The sequence below is a fragment of the Pan troglodytes genome, chromosome 4 (genome assembly GCF_028858775.2).
Source record: "Pan troglodytes isolate AG18354 chromosome 4, NHGRI_mPanTro3-v2.0_pri, whole genome shotgun sequence".
Lineage (NCBI taxonomy): Eukaryota > Metazoa > Chordata > Mammalia > Primates > Hominidae > Pan > Pan troglodytes.
In genome coordinates, this window is record NC_072402.2 from 152,520,018 (window position 1) to 152,537,312 (window position 17,295).

The 17,295-nt window shown below is 46.2% G+C and overlaps 1 protein-coding gene across 6 annotated transcripts in view; it reads right to left on the bottom strand.

Annotated features, from left to right (window-relative positions):
* FAXDC2 (fatty acid hydroxylase domain containing 2) overlaps nucleotides 1-17,295 on the bottom strand; it is a 40,035-nt gene that overhangs the window by 6,529 nt on the left and 16,211 nt on the right. For 3 of the 6 annotated variants that reach the window (XR_010157389.1, XR_010157387.1, XM_001169853.7), the window contains 4 exons: nucleotides 13,074-13,121; nucleotides 9,799-9,890; nucleotides 9,578-9,681; nucleotides 5,759-5,880 (listed from right to left, as the gene is read on the bottom strand). Coding sequence is in view for 3 of the 6 variants with exons in the window: in XM_001169853.7 (XP_001169853.1) it covers nucleotides 5,759-5,880; nucleotides 9,578-9,681; nucleotides 9,799-9,890; nucleotides 13,074-13,121 (366 nt within the window). In the remaining 3 variants the exon portion in view is untranslated. Of the gene's footprint in view, nucleotides 1-5,758; nucleotides 5,881-9,577; nucleotides 9,682-9,798; nucleotides 9,891-13,073; nucleotides 13,122-13,615; nucleotides 13,996-17,295 lie in introns of all 6 variants that reach the window. The other 3 variants (XR_010157388.1, XM_009450022.5, XM_001169761.7) reach the window with 2 other exon arrangements.

Sequence of the window (17,295 nt, forward strand, 5' to 3'; positions counted from 1 at the left end):
TTTAAGGCACACCAGCCTGCGTGAGAGAGTGAGACCCAATCTTGTTAAAAAAAAAAAAAAAAAAAAAAAAGGGCCAGTCGCTGTGGCTTACGCCTGTAATCCCAGCACTTTGGGAAGCCAAGGTGGGCAGATTATGAGGTCAGGCGATTGAGACCATCCTGGCTAACATGGTGAAACCTCGTCTCTATGAAAAATACAAAAACCTAGCTGGGCATGGTGGCATGCACTTGTAGTCCCAGCTACTCGGGAGGCTGAGGCAGGAGAATCACTTGAATCCGGGAGGCAGAGGTTGTAGTGAGCCACCGAGATCATGCCACTGCACTCCAGCCTCGGTGACAGAGCAAGACTCCATCTCAAAAAAAAAGGCAGGCCGGGTGCTGTGGCTCACGCCTGTAATCCCAGCACTTTGGGAGGCCAAGGCAGGCAGATCACGAGGTCAGGAGTTTGAGACCAGCCTGACCAATATGGTGAAACCCTGTCTCTACTAAAAATATAAAAATTAGCCAGGCATGGTAGTGTGCGCCTGTAATCCCAGCTACTCAGGAGGCTGAGGCAGGAGAATCACTTGAACCCGGGAGGTTGCAGTGAGCTGAGATTGCTCCATTGCACTCCAGCCTGGGTGACAGAGTGAGACTCCGTCTCAAAAAAAAAAAAAAAAAAAAAAAAAGCAGTAATATAGACAAGAGAAGATGGTGAATTAGACCAGGGTAATAGTGATGGAAGTGGTGAGAAGTGGTAAGAAGTGACTGGATTCTGAATTTATTTCAGAAATAGAGTTAATAGGGTTCCCGGATAGATTGGATGTGGAGTATGAAGTGAAAGAGAGTAGTCAAGAATGACTCCAAGGTTTTTGGCCTGAGAAACTGGAAGATTGGAATTGCCATCCACTCAGATTGGGGAGGTTGTGGGTAGTAAGTAAAGGCTTTGGCAGGACGATCAGAAATGCTCTTTTGGACATCATGAATCGGCAATTTCTATTAGTATCCACGTGGAGATGTCAAGGAGGGAGTTGGATATTTCAGCTTGGAATTCAGTAGAGAGTTCTGGGCTAGAGAGATAAATGTGTGAGCTGTCGGCCTATGGATGGTATTTAAAGTCATGGCACTGAAGAGCTAACTGGGGGAATGAATATAGAGAAGAGGACCAAGGCCAGAGCCCATGGGACATTCAGCATGAAGAGGTTGGGGAGAAGAGAAGGAATCAGGAAAGGGACAGTGAAAAAGTGAACAATCAGATGTGATGGGGAGCCGGGCGCGGTGGCTCATGCCTGTAATCCCAGCAGTTTGTGAGGCCGAGGTGGATGGATCACCTGAGGTCAGGAGTTCAAGACCAGCCTGGGCAACTTGGTGAAACCCCGTCTCTACTAAAAATACAAAAAATTAGCTGGGCATGGTGGCAGGTGCCTGTAATCCCAACTACTGGGGAGGCTGAGGCAGGAGAATCGCTTGAACCCGGAAGACAGAGGTTGCAGTGAGCCAAGATTGCGCCATTGTACTCCAGCCTGAGCAACAGAGCAAGACTGTCTCAAAAAAAAAAAAAAAAAAAAAAATTGAGGGGGTACCTAGAGAGCAGGGTGTCCTGGAAGCCAAGTGAAAAAAATATTTCAAGGCTGAGGGAGTCAGCAGCTGTGGAAATGTCTCTGGTGCTCTAATGAAACCATATCATTGGTGAACTTACCAAAAGAAATGTTGGTAAAGCCTTTTTCTAGGTGTGACACCTAATTTGGAGGAGGTTTATAGAGAAAATGAGACAATGCTTTTGTGATTACTTTAGGAGAGATGCAGGCTAAAGGATTTAGGGGTCAAGTTTTATGATGTTTCAAACTTACTTTCAAATAGGAAAAATGTATAGATGCATATATATTTATATTTTTATATATAAAGCAAAAATATTTAAAATTGAATCTAAGTGATATGTAAATGCATAATTCTTACATTATTTTTCAACCTTCTGTATGTATTTTTAACATTTTTCATAATTACAGAATGTTGGGGAAAAGAGTAGACAGATGGCCAGGCATGGTGTCTCACACCTTTTATCCCAGCACTTGGGGAGTCCAAGGCTAGTGGATCACCTGAGGCCAGGAGTTCGAGACCAGCCTGGCCAACATGGTAAAACCCCATCTCTACTGAAAATACAAAAATTACCCAGGCGTGGTGGCACATGCCTGTAATCCCAGCTACTTGGAAGGCTGAGGCAGGAGAATTGCTTGAACCCAGGAAGTGGAGGTTACGGTGAGCCAAGATCGCAGTGCCACTGCACTCCAGCCTGGGTGACAGAGGAAGACTGTCTCAAAAAAAAAAAAAAAAAAACCAACAAAACCCAAATAAGAGTGGACAGACAGGAATTGGAAACTATAAAGATAACTCTCTCAAAGAACTTTGCTAGTTAAGAGTTGTTTTTTCTGTTATTTTGTGTGTGTGTGTGTGTATGTGTTTTTTTGTGAGAGAGGATCTCACTCTGTCACCCAGGCTGGAGTGCACTCTTTGTTTACTTCCATCCCATCGCGAGGCCAGGTTTCGCCAGCCTGTTGTGAGAGGACATGTTAGGTGAGGCCATTACACCTAACCGTAGCTTACTGCAGCCTCAACCTCCTGGGCTCAAGCAATCCTCCCACCTCATCCTCCCAAGTAGCTAGGACTACAGGCATGCACCATCACACCCAGCTAATTTTTGTAATTTTTGTAGAGACAGTGTTGGGTGGGGTGTTTTGTCATGTTGCCCAGACTGGTCTCAAACTCCTGAGCTTAGGCATTCCTCCTGCCTTGGCGTTACAAAGTGGTAGGATTACAGGTGTGAACTACTCCACCTGGCCTGTTTTTTTTCCTTCTTTTTGAGTCAGTGTCTCGCTCTGTCACTCAGGCTAGAGTGTAGTGGTATGATCATAGCTCACTGTAACCTCGACCTCCTGGGCTCAAGCAATCCTCCCACCTCAGCTTCCCAAGTAGCTGGGACTACAGACAAACGCCACCTCACTTGCCTAGTTAAAAAATTTTTTGTAGAGATGGGATCTCGTTCTGTCGCTTGGGCTGGTCTCGAACTCCTGGGCTCAAGTGATCCTCCTGCCTCAGACTGCCAAAGTCTGGGATTACAGGCGTGAGCCACCACACCTGGCCTGTTTTATTTATTTATTTTTCTTTTTGAGTCAGGATCTCACTCTGTCACCCAGGCTGATCTCAAACTCCTGGGCTCAAGCGATTCTTCTGGCTCAGCCTCCCAAAGTTTGGGATTACAGTAGTGAGCAACCACACTTGGTGGGGTCTTTTTTGTTTTGTTTTGTTTTTTAGATGGAAAAAAATTACCACGTTTGTAATAATCTAGAGAGGAATAATGAGAGAAAGAGAAGGAAAAGAAGATACAAGAAAGCAAAGAGAGAATTGCAGCAGCCATTTCCTGGATGTAGTACATGGATAGGGGAGGAATCAGCCACAGACAGGAGCAAGGAGAGTTCACCTGTGGCGTCAGGTGGGCAGGCAGAGCATGTGGGTGCAGGTACTGGTCACTGCCCAATGTGGTGTGCATCTATAAAACTCTTCTGCTTGCTTTAGTTTTTTGTTTTTTTTTTTCCCCTAGAGACAGTGTCTCACTCTGTCTCCCAGGCTGGAGTGCAATAGCACAACCATGGCTCGCTTCAGCCTTGAACTCCTAGGTTCAAGTGATCCTCCTGCCTTGACCTCCTGACTAGCTAAGACTACAGACACACACCACTGTGCCCGGCTAATTAAAATAATTTTTTTGTAGAGACAGGGATCTCACTATGTTGCCCAGGCTGGTCTTGAACTCCTGGCATCAAGCGATCCTCCTTTCTCTGCCTCCCAAAGTGCTGAGATTACAAGCCTGAGCCACTGTGCCCCAGTCTGCATACATTTTCTTTTTTTCTTTTTTTTTTTTTTTTGAGACAGAGTCTTGCTCTGTCGCCCAGGCTGGAGTGCAGTGGTGCAATCTCGGCTCACTGTAACCTCTGCCTCCCAGGTTCAAGCAGTTCTCCTCCAGGCATGCGCCACCACGCCCAGCTAATTTTTGTATTTTTAGTAGAGGCAGGGTTTTGCCATGTTGCCTAGGCTGGTCTTGAACTCCGGAGCTCAAGTGATTTGCCCATCTCGGCCTCCCAAAGTGCTGGGATTACAGGCATGAACCACCACGCCCAGGCTTAAATTTTCTTAGTGAAATGGGAAGCAAGGCCCTCCCTCTGCCAGCAGTTAGGGGAGGAGGTGTGAACTAGCCATTCAGGCAGTGGGAGAGTAAACAGAGCAGGGATGGATCATAGGAACACCAGGTAGCATTCAGCTTCCCACTTGAGGATCTGTTTCTGATGTGTTAGTTCAGGGGCCAGTCCTTCCTTGAAACAGCCAAAGATTAAATGGCCTCGTGAGGTTCTTTCCTGCTTGTGTGCCCACTTGAGGGTGCATGTGGTACAGGAGCACTGGACTTGGTGTCAGATGGGATGAGCCCTGGCTCTGTTTCCTAGTAGCAATCTGATCTTGAGCTACTCACTGGACATTTCTGAACCTCAGCTTCTGCAGAATGCAATGAGATCTTCCAATGTAGCTCTGTAGTCATTGTGTAGACCACAAGGTTGTACAGACGGCAGGTAATATTCTGGAGAGCCAATTAAGAATGTGAGCCCTGAAGTCACAAAGCCTGCATTTGAATCATAGTTTACCCGTGTAACACCTCTGTTTCCTCATCTGAACAGTGAAGGTTCTTGGCCTCAGTTGAAGATGTGAGCATTTAGTCAGTGGTGCTACAACAGCCGTGGTTGACAGATGAAGTGTTCTCAAGGACCAAGCACAGGGTTTGACACTTTAGGCTCTGATTCATGTCCTGCCAAGCTGGGCCTGGAGGAAGCCCCCAAGCCTGGCTGGCAGCTGTTGTCCCAAGTGAGGGGGATAGTAAGCCAGGCCAGCAGCTCCAGTTCAGGAAGGGGCCCATTTCAAAGGAGTGGGTCAAGAGCACTGTTTGCCTTTCTGGAGTGCTGGGCTGGGGCCGAAGGACCTGAGAGCTGAGGTGGTTCACCCAGACACCTGGGCAGATGACTAAAAGATGATTGTCTTGTCTGGGAAAGAAGCCAGGATGTGGTTTGGGTGGAGCTGGGGAAAGAACCTGGGTTTCAGAATCAACTTCTTCCTTGTTGTGTAGGAAAAGGCGAGCCAGACTCAGGGAACAGTGGGACCCACTTCCCGGCGCTGTGCAAGTCGGAGTTCCTTGTAAGCAGGATCTGGGCCTCACTTACCATGGATTTGCCCTGGTGCCTTGCACTATTGGTCGAATTGAGTATTTCAGAAGGAGGACTTGTTTAAAAGACAGCCACCGCCCACACATTCAGAATCCATACTATCCGTCTATTATAGTGGAGTTATCCATTGTTTTCGCAGCTGTCTCCCTCTCTCATAACAACAGCTGTTACCCATATTCTAGCATCCACCCATTGCTGTCTCCATTCCTATGGGTAAAGTGGAGTTGCCTGCCTTCTCAGTGCCAGGCTGACCACAGTGCCATGGGGCACCACAGGCAGGTCCAGAGCCTGGGCCAGGAATCAGGAGAGCAGAACATTGGTCTTGACTGGCCACTAGCTGAGTGACTCTGAGGTTGTGGGCAAATTATTTCCTCTCTTTAACCTTCTAAACTGGGGGAGCCTTGTTGCTAATAACTTGGCTCACACTGGCCAGGTCTCTCCTGGGCCAGTGGTGAGAATTCTGAGAGTGTGGCTTTAGCTCTTGCTTTCTGTGCTTTGACCAGGAGAAGTTGCGACACTTACAGGTTCATTCTTGCCGACCTGAATTCGGTAGCGAGAGATGAAGTTAGGTTTTCCTGTTGTGTCAACCACCAATAGAAGCCCATTGAAGCTCCAGAAGAAGAGACAAGGCACTTGGATGGCACCTGAGATTGGGAAACAGAAACAGTCAGGGCGACTTTGGGTTCTCACAGCACATAGACTAACAGAACATACTTTTTTATGGTGACTGAGGCTTCATCCTAGACATTTCTTTGCCAGGGCGGTCTTAGGGCTTGGGACCAAGGGGTTACCTGTAGTCTTGGGTAGGAACTTGGACAGGCCACTTAAAGAGTGTCTCCATTTTCTTAGCCATAAAATAGGGACAACCTTCAAGGTGGTTGGTGGTTTTCATATAAATACATATGAAAGTATGTTAAGATATATAATACACTGTAAAATAGAAATGAATTCAGGTTGACATTTGGGAGTCTGCGCCCACTGAACCCTTTATGAATTGCCAAGGAAGGAGAAGCAAAGGAAGTACTCTGTATGGTATGGGCCACAGTGAGCCCTGGGCTAGGAGTCAGTCAGGAAACTTAATCCCTGTCATCCTACTAACTGAGCAGCAGAACTTCAGGTGTCATCTAGTCAGTGTAAGTGGAAAACTCATCGTTGTTTTGTTTTGTTTTGTTTTGTTTTGTTTTTGAGACAAAGCCTCGCTCTGTCACCCAGGCTGGAAGTGCAGTTGTGCGATCATGGCTCACTGTAGCCTCGACCTGCCAAGCCGAAGTGATCCTCTTGCTTCAGCCTCCTGAATAGTTGGGGCTACCGGCACCTGCCACCATGCCCAGCTAGGACTCGGCTTTGCTTAATTCCACGTCTGTGCCCCTCCACCAGCACCCTTCATGCTCCATCAACCAAAGTAACTGTGGCGGCTGGGACTTGGAAAATACTTGCCAGCACTGTAGGGGAGTAGGATTGGTACAAACCTTCTAGAGGGCAATTTGGCAGTAACTGAAGTAATAAAGTGAGAGTCAGAGAGCCAAGACAGAAAGGGAGAAAGAAGAAAAGGATACACGTCTGTTTGTATGCATAAATGTCCATCACAGCATTAAAAAAAAAATTTAAGCAGCCTAAATACCCATTAGTAGGGAAGGGACTAAACAGATTAGAGTATTTCCATATAATGGAATAGAATGGGAAGCTTAGAGTATTAAGTAAGGCTACATTAATAGGCATGGAAAGATACCTACAATCTATTCAATGAAAAAAAGATTTAAAAATAGTTGGTATCTCGTAAGTACAACTATATACCCAATATATAAAAGATGCACACTAATATATAAACAGTGGTTATTTCTTGAAGGTAAGACAGTGGGTTATTTTCACACTTTCTATGCTTATTTGAATTGCCTGATTTTTATTTTTAACAATGAGCACATATTTACTTTTTTTTTTTTTTTTTTTGAGACGGAGTCTTGCTCTGTCACCCAGGCTGGAGTGCAGTGGCGTGAGCTCGGCTCGCTGCAAGCTCCGCCTCCCGGGTTCACGCCATTCTCCTGCCTCAGCCTCCTGAGTAGCTGGGACTACTGGCTCCCGCCACCGCGCCCGGCTAATTTTTTGTACTTTTAGTAGAGAAGGGGTTTCACCATGGTCTCGATCTCCTGACCTCATGATCTGCCTGCCTTGGCCTCCCAAAGTGCTGGGATTACAGGCGTGAGCCACTGCGCCTGGCCCATATTTACTTTTATACCCAGAAAAAATAAACTATTTTTTACTTTGGATAAAAAAGGCTGATGGTTACCCAGTGGGCCATCCAAGGTGTCTACCTACTTGGAACTTCAAAGGCTGCCTGAGGAATACAGATGAAAAGCACACCTTAAGACGATCTTGAACTTCTTCTAGCTCTAACACTTAAAATTGGAAATATTTTCTCTCTCTCATATTGGCTTATCACCAAGGTAATAGGTAATTTTCACAGGATTGTACCTAACATATATAAAATATTTGAGGTTTTTTTAGATTGCAGGTTCAAGCTAATAAAGTTTTTCTACCACCTTCCCCATATACATAGGTAATCTGCATTGTTCAATGACTGCTTAAGATCCCATTAAATCTGTCATATTTAATGTTCAGCCCATTGTCAGAGTCCTCCTTCCAGTTGAAAACAATCCTCAGGTGCATTTTGCTTTATAGTAACTGACACTTTTTATCTTCCCTTCTAGACTATGACATCATTTTTTAATGGGGGAGGGAAACATTTCATTTAAATACTTCTTTTTTTTTTTTTTTTTTTGAGACAGGGTCTTGCTCTGTCACCCAGGCTGGAGTGCAGTGGTGCTATCTCAGCTCACTGCAACCTCCACCTCCTGAATTCAAGCGATTCTTTTGCCTCAGCCTCCTGAGTAGCTGGGATTACAGGCACGCACCACCACGCCTGGCTCATTTTTTGTACTTTTAGTAGAGACAGGTTTCACTATGTTGGCCAGGCTGGTCTTGAACTCCTGGCCTCAAGTGATCTGCCTGCCTCAGCCTCCCAAAGTGCTGGGATTACAGGTGTGAGCCACTAATCTTGGCCCATCTTAATTTTTGTTTTTTTTTTTTTTGAGACAGAGTCGTGCCCTATCGCCCAGGCTGGAGTGCAGTGGCACCATCTCGGCTCACTGCAACCTCTGCCTCCCAGGTTCAAGCAATTCTCATGCCTCAGCCTCCTGAGTAGTTGAGATTACAGGCATGCACCACCACACCCAGCTAATTTGTGTGTGTGTGTGTTTTTAGTGAAAAAGGGATTTTGCCATATTGGCCAGGCTGGTCTCGAACCCCTGACTTCAAGTGATCCACCTGCCTTGGCCTCCCAGTGTTGGGATTACAGGCGTGAGCCACTGTGCCCAGCCCCATCTTAAATATTTCTTTCTTTTTTTTGTGAGACGAAGTTTCACACTGTCACCCAGCTGGAGTGCAGTGGCATGATCTTGGCTCTCTGCAACCCACCTCCCAGGTTCAAGTGATTCTCCCTGCCTCAGCCTCCCAAGTAGCTGGGATTACAGGAGCCTGCCACCATGCCCAGCTAATTTTTTTGTATTTTTAGTAGAAACGGGGCTTCACTATGTTGGCCAGGTTGGTCTCAAACTCCTGACCTCGTGATCCACCTGCCTCAGCCTCCCAAGGTGCTAGGATTACAGGTGTCAGCCACCACGCCTGGCCTCCCATCTTAAATATTTCTATATCCTCGATACAAGTGTAGCACATAGTAACATTATATATTATATGTCATATTAATAATATAAATAAATGTATATTATATATAATATATATTAAATAAATTGTATATAATTATTATTTGAGTGAATGTATGATCGAGGACATTCACTATTATAGATAATGCTGTTATAAATATCTATGTTTACATGGCTTTTCCTTCCATCTATTTACTTAGGCTTGTTTGGAGCCATTGAAGCTGTCAGTAAATATTTATTGACTGGCCACTTGCTGTCAAGCACTGACTGTACCAGGTATAGGGTACATAGTCTCAGACAAGACAGGGCAGCTCTCTGTGCTTGTGGAATTACGTGTAGAAACAGGATTATTGCTCTAAATGTGCATTCATTTTTACATAAAATATTTCTTATTTTTCTATATTTTGGGAGGAGTCTTAACTTCTCAGCTTCTTTTTTTAGACATCCTGTTTTCAGACTGCCCACAAGTTTAGTATTCTTTGTGACTACCACTTTTTTGAAGTTCAAGTCCTCATCCCTTGGAATAATAAACTGAAAAGTCCCAAAGTAGAGAACAAAACAACAAAAAGAATTAAGTTATAATCATGCACCCACATGCTAGGTGCTGGTGGTCTGGGAACCTCACCTATAAAGAAGAGGATCCACTCCTTCCCTTCAAATGTAGTCAGCAGCCTCTCCCACTGGGCTTGCCAAAAGTAGCCAGAAGCACCCCAAAATCTCTGAAGATGCCTTGGAAGAAAAACCATTCAGGTTTCTGGGTGAAGACTAGTGGGTGGACAGCTCCTTCCCCTATGCTCTGCCCCCGACCACCACCACACTGCACCCTAGCTGGGTGGGCCGACTTACCATGTCACTGAGTTCCAGAAGGCCACAAATGAGAGAAGTCCAGAGCCCAGGATGAAAGCTGTCCTCCTCATAGAGCCCCAGATGTGTCCCTCCTGGAGGAGGGCAGGGAAGTGTCAGACCCCAGCAAGCCTCCTGCCTTTACACCCAGCTCACTGCTGAGGCACAGCAGGAGTGCTGTAGGATCAGCATCTCAACCAACCAGGAAGGCACATCTGCCTTTTCCAGCTGGCCTTTTCCAGCTTCTGTGGGAGCCTCTTCCTTATCAGGAGCTCTCAGGCTGTACATGGGTGTGTTTATGAAAATTAGAGCTCAAGTTGGGGGAGGGAAGGGAATTAGCCTGACTCCAGAGAAACTAGCAGGCAATTCTGTCAGTCAGAGGACAGGCGAGCCTCTATCAGCCATAGGATTTCATCACCAGTCCTCTTGGCAAATGGAGATACCCATTATCTGCACATTGAAATCACCTGGGAGCTTAAAAAAGTCCCAATACCCAGGGTCCCCTCCAATCCAATTACATAAAGAGTCCCTGGGGGTGGGACCTGGGCTCCCCAGTTAATTCCAATGGGCAGGCAAGGTTGAGATAGTCATCATAGCAGCATCTGCCAAAACCATGATGAGGAAATCCTTTCCCAGTCATACAGGCTTCACTGTGTGCATAGGCCAGGCCTATTTCTTCCATCCCTACCCTCCTCTTGTTTTAGAAGAAAAGAGTGAATTGTACACGTTTTCTGACTTTTTTTTTTTTTTTTTTTTTTTTGAGACAGTCTCGCTCTGTCGCCCAGGCTGGAGTGCAGTGGCATGATCTTGGCTCACTGCAAGCTCCACCTCCCGGGTTCATGCCATTCTCCTGCCTCAGACTCTGGAGTAGCTGGGACTACAGGAGCCCGCCACCACACCCAGCTAATTTTTTTGTATTTTTAATAGAGACGGGGTTTCACTGTGTTAGCCAGGATGGTCTCCATCTCCTGACCTTGTCATCTGCCCGCCTCAGCCTCCCTAAGTGCTGGGATTACAGGAGTGAGCCACCGCGCCCGGCCGACTTTTTTTTTTTTTTTTTTTTTTGAGGCAGTGTTGCTCTGTCACCCAGGCTGGAGTGAAGCACCATCTCGGCTCACTGCAACCTCCGCCTCCAGGGTTCAAGTGATCCTCCTGCCCCAGCTTCCTGAGTAGCTGGGATTACAGGCACCTGCCACCATGCCCACCTAATGTTTGTATTTTTAGTAGAGAAGTTAGCTGGGGTTTTGCCATGTTGGCCAGGCTGGCCTAGAACTCTAACCCTCAAGCAATTCACCTGCCCCAGCCTCCCAAAGTGCTGGGATTACAGGCACGAGCCACTGTGCCCGGCCACTTTCTAACTTTTAATAACCCCTCTCTGCCTTCCAGCAAGATTAGCCCAGGCGCCCAGCTGGACAAGACGACTAGCCATTCTGAGGGTCAAGGAGAGACCACTGGAAATCACTGGGAGGTCCTTGTATATTCTCCTCCAAAAGGTTCTCCTCTAAACCAGAAGTCATTGTGAGCTCGATGACCAAACAATGCCCCAGATTCAGAGAGGGAAACACCAGCTGCCAGGTGTATCACCGGTTTCCACTGTACCACAGACAGGAATTACAGATGACCCACTCATATTCCGTTTCTAAACTCAGACAGGGTCTGCTCATATTCTTTCATAGGAAAGAACTGGAGGTGGTGGTCCCTACCCTGTGTGTGCCTGGGGCTCATCTGCAGTTAGCTAATGGGGCCATGTACAGGGTGTCAGAGGGGATGTTGGAGGAGCTGATCTAATAGGACACTACTTTTTTACTTTTTTTTTTTTTTTAATTGAGACAATCTTACTGTGTTGCCCAGGCTGAAGTGCAGTGGTGCAGTCTCGGCTCACTGCAATCTCCACCTCCCAAGTTCAAGTGATTCTTGCCTCCCAAGTTCAAGCAATTCTCCTGCCTTAGCCTCCGGAGTAGCTGGGATTGCAGGTGCCTGCCACCAAGCCCGGCTAAATTTTGGATTTTTAGTAGAGATGGGGTTTCGCCATGTTGGCAAGGCTAGTCTTGAACTCCTGACCTCAGGTGATCTGCCTGTCTCAGCCTCCCAAAATGCTGGGATTACAAGCATGTGCCACTACACCCGGCCAGGACACTACATTTTAATCCAGACTTTCAAGATCTGAGGAAACATTGTTTTAATTCACCCCTTCTAAGCAATCTGAATCTGCACTGAACTGTTTCTTCTCAGCATTATCCTATCCCACTTCTGATCAAAAGACCAAGCAGAAGTCATTTTTCATGGGCAGGGATGTTTTTTTGAAGGGCTAGTCCTGAGCTTTGGAAATAAGCATGCTCACTCACTGACTCACATTCTCTCACGTGCACACATTCTCTCTCTCTCTCTCAGGCTGGATTGGCCAGACCAATTGGAGGAACTTGTTCTTTTTTTTGTTTTTTTGTTTGTTTGTTTGTTTTTGAGACAATGTTATTCTCTGTCACCCAGGTTGGTCCAAAACTCTTGGCCTCATGTGATCTTCCAGCCTTAGTCTCCCAAAGTGCTGGGATTACAGGTGTGAGCCACTGTAACCCACCAGAACTTGTTCTTTTACATGGGCCATTCAAAGGTCGCCCTGTGTTTGCTAGACTGGTGACCTTGGGCTTTTCCAGTTATTCCTTTGTTTGGAATTTAAGGGCTCTTTTCAGGAACTTTTCTAGACTCATTGGAAGTTTTAATCTTCTGAGTTTGATCAAACAAAATTAAGTCAAATTAAAACCTCAATTTCACATACAGGATTAGATATTTGTTCGGGGATGTTGGGTTTTTTCATCTCTCTAGCAGCCCAGGTGAAGGAAATATAAACAGGACAAAGGTCCTCTGTGAAGTGCAGGAAAACGCAGTGCAGGAGTTAGCTGGGGTCAAGGGCCAGTTCTCAGCTACCTCCAGAAAGCCTCTGTTGTCCCCAGGAAAGTTATAGAAAGGGGTTTTCCAAAGGCCCGAGGCATAGGGCATGCCAAGGGCTACAGGCAGGAGAGCCAAGAGGAGAAGGGAGGACAGTTACAACGCTTTTCAATTCCATAACGCACATTCGCAGTCTGCATTCAGGCAAAGGGGCTGTGGGTAAAAGGCAGTTTGCGGTCAAGTGAACTCTGCTCAGTTACTGAAAATGAAGACATTACCATGTGTCAGCCACCCCTAAACCTTGGGGGAGATGTTGGATGCATAGCAAGTGCAGCTATGGCAAAGAGCCACTGACTACATTCTCACCAGTTTGGGGGCGAGGTGCTGGCATTTACCTGCTTTGACTTTTCATTGTGTAGCATATGTCCAGCTTCTCCTTTCATCTGGAATGAGAAAGCACAGGCGAGCCGGGGAGTTATTTTCATAAACATCTAAGTAAGTAGGGAGTGGAGAAAGTCAAAGTGTATGGCTAGCAGTGATTTTTGAAAAAAAAAAAAAATTGGCTTGTTGTTCTTCCTGAAACCAGACAAATTGATTTGAAAACTTAATGGAGAGATAGATGTACAAGAATAGCTAGAAAAATAACAGAAAAGAAAAAGAGTGGTGGAAGGGAGGGGGCTACTAGGTCTACCAACTACAAAAAATGTATGATAATGCTTTTTTAAGAGACAGGGTCCCACTACGTTGCCCAGGCTGGTCTCAAACTCCTGGACTCTATCCTCCCGCCTTGGCCTCCCAAAGTGCTGGAATTACAGGCATGAGCCACTACACCTCGCCAAAAATGTATTACAATGCTTTTTAAAAAACTCATTTATGCTGTCTTCATTTCTCCCTTTTATTAGAGAGCTGTTGCTGTAAGAGAAAAAAATGAACTTACCCAGAACTCAAAGAGTAGTTCTAGCAAGTTGGTTTGGTTTGTTCTTTTTTTTTTTTTGAGACAGAGTCTCGCTCTGTCGCCCAGGCTGGAGTGCAGTGGCGCAATCTTGGCTCACTGCAAGCTCTGCCTCCCAGGTTCACGCCATTCTCCTGCTCAGCCTCCTGAGTAGCTGGGACTACAGGCTTCCACCACCACGCCCGGCTAATTTTTTGTATTTTTAGTAGAGACAGTGTTTCACCGTGTTAGCCAGGATGGTCTCGATCTCCTGGCCTTGTGATCCGCCAGCCTCGGCCTCCCAAAGTGCTGGTTTGTTCTTTAGTATTACTTGTTGGTTGGTTTAAAAACATGGACCAAGATTTTTCTGAAACCAATCAACAGTTCTATGGAAAAGAAAAAGGATATGAATATCAGGCATTAACCTCCTTTAACAATGCAGCCTAACAAGAATTGGCTAGAAGGACAATCATTAGAAATATGTCTGAGGGCCGGGTGCGGGCAGCTCACATCTGTAATCCCTGCACTTTGGGAGGCCAAGGTGGGTGGATCACCTAAGGTCAGGAGTTCAAGACCAGCCTGGCCAACACCGCAAAACCGCATCTCTACTGAAAACACAAAAATTAGCCAGGCATGGTGGTGCATGCCTGTTGTCCGAGCTACTCAGGAGGCTGTGGCAGGAGAATTGCTTGAACCCGGGAGGCGGAGGTTGCACTGAGCCAAGATCGCACCATTGCACTCCAGCCTGGGCAACAGAGCAAGACTCCATCTCAAAAAAAAAAAAAGAAAAGAAATACGTCTGAGGCTGGGTGCAGTTGCCCACACCTGTAGTCCCAACACTTGGGGAGGCCAAGGCAAGAGGATCATTTGAGTCCTGGAGTTTGAGACCAGCCTGGGCAAACATAGAGACACCCTGTCTCTACAAAAAATAAAAAAAAAAAATTAGCCAGGTGTGGTAGCACATGCCTGTGGTCCCAGCTACCTGAGAGGCTGAACTGGGAAGATAACTTGAGTTTGGGAGATGGAGGCTGCAATGAGCCATGATCAACTTGAGTTTGGGAGATGGAGGCTGCAATGAGCCATGATCATGCCACTGATCCAGCCTGGACGACAGAGTGTGACCTTGTCTCAAAAAAAGAAAAAAAAAAAAAGAACAATAGAACAATACTGGCAATAAATATTTTATGTTTTTATATGGTTGAAATTTTGGACCATATGAATGTACTAGTTGTTCAAAAATTTTAAATTTAAATAATAGTAATTGAAACTTAGATGACAAATTCTCCTCCATCACTCTGTCATCCCTGGTAGACAGCACCTGTCATTCCCAACATCTTTCACCTGAGACTTAACTAAACTCACAGACCCAACCACAGCACTCAAGGCAGGCACACCAGTCCAGAGAAGCTAGCACATGTTATCCCATTGGCCATCCCTATTAGATAGTGTCATAACCTGGCTGTAGAGGAGCACTACAGATCATCTGGTCCCACCATGTTACAAGGATGAAAGAACCTAGACAAGAAGAAGCAGGTGACCTCCCAGAGTCTATAGATGATAAGTAGCAGAGCCAGGCTTAGGACCCAGGTTCCAGACTGGACTTCGTGCCACTTATTTCCATCTCTACGGATGTTTTATTCTTTTGTATATGATTGTACTTGGTTTTATTATTCTAAATGCATGTTTACCAGCTATGACTTTAGGAAATAACTGCTCCCCTTTGACCCATTTTTTTAATTATTATTTTTATTTTAATAACGAGGAGACGGGGGTCTTGAACTCCTGGCTTCAAGCAATCCTCTTGCCTGGCTTCAAGCAATCCTCTTGCCTCAGCCTTCCAAAGTGTTGAAATTACACCCATGAACCCTTTTTTTTAAATTGATTTTTTTTAGGAGATGGGGTCTCACCATGGTGTCCAAGCTGGACTCAAACTCCTGGGCTCAAGGGATCCTCCTGCCTCAGCCTTCTGAGTAGCTGGGACTACAGGTGTACACCACCATGCCCAGCCTCATTCACATTTCTTTTTTTTTGAGACAGGGTCTTGCTCTGTTGCCCAGGCTGGAGTGTAGCAGCATGATCATGGCTCACTGCAACCTCTGCCTCCCAGGCTCAAGCCTCCTAGACTCATGCAATTCTCCCACTTCAGTTTTCTGAGTAGCTGGGAATACAGACTACAGGCACATACCACCATACCCAGCTAATTTTTGTATTTTTTGTAGAGACAGTGTCTTACTACATTGCCCAGGCTGATCTCAAACTTGTGAGCTCAAGCGATCCTCCCGCCTCGGCCTCCCAAAGTGCCAGGATTATAGGCATGAGCCACTGTGCCCAGCCCACATTTTTTACAGATTACTTAGGCTGAAGAAAGGAAGAGAGAATGGTGACCTATAAAGTGTCTTTCAGTGTTTGAGGAGTTAGGACACCAGAAGGAGGTGATAAGCAAGCTGCTTATCATTACCACTGTGAGTCCCATTACAGCAGGAGGGGTACAGTTAGCTCAGAGGAAGAGCCTCTCAGGGAGAAATACTGAGGCATCTGATATCCTGCCAGGGAGACACTGTCTGACTTGAGAGCAGGCACCAGGATGTTTAGTGTGTCGTAGGCCTAACCCCTACCCGGAGACGGGAATGGGTTGCAGACACTCTAGAATAGGGCCCTGTCCACACTCCTAGGCCTGCTTTACCCATGCTCCCTTCCCCTGCTCCCTTCCCAAACATTGCTTGACTGACAGCAAGGGAAGCTACTGAGGCTTGTAAGTGTGCAGTTTGTGCCTCAATGCAAGTTCTAGGAAAACCAGAAAAAGAGAAGTTAGTAGAGTGCAGCTGCAGGCATTCCTTCACTCCAGGTTCTGATACTGAATGGTGGCTGGGATTCCTCTGTGGACTTGGGGGTTAGAGGGTGCTCTGTAGTCATATTCTGCACCACCTGAGCTTCCAGAAGGACAGCTGAGCAAGCATTTCAGGATGGTAAGTCTCAGCCTAAACCAATTGTAAACACCCCTGCCCCACAACTAGGACAACAGACATTATTTAATAAATTGGGCTTATGAAGATTCCAAAGAATTATTCTTTAAATAATGATTTTCTCCACCCTCATTGTCCTAAGCAGTTCCTGTGGCTTGATTCTGAGTTTGGCTCACATCTCCAAGGTGGATAAGGGTCCCTTCAGAGAAGCTGCCCTTCACACAGTGCTAGGATTCTGGGATGAGGCAAAGTCATATTCTTTTTTTTTTTTTTTTTTTTTGAGGCAGTCTCACTCTGTCGCCCAGGCTGGAGGGCAGTGGCACGATCTCAGCTCACTGCAACCTCCGCCTCCTTGGTTCAAGCGATTATCCTGCCTCGGTCTCCCAAGTAGCTGGGATTACAGGGGTCTGCCACCATGCACAGCTAATTTTTTTGTATTTTTAGTAGAGTCGGGGTTTTGCCATGTTGGCCAGACCAGTCTCGAACTCCTGATGTCAGATGATCCACCTGCCTTGGCCTTCCAAAGTGCTGGGATTACAGGCATGAGCCACCGTGCCTGGCTTGTGTCATTTTCAGCCTGGCACTTTGTTTGCTGTCTGGAGTCCCAAAAAGCATGGATCATTAAGCACAAGGGAGGTAGTGGTGTTAGGTACTTTTAGGGCTAAACCTATCAAATGTTTCATTTCCCCCACCCTTGTTGTTTGTTTGGGTGTTTTTTTGTTT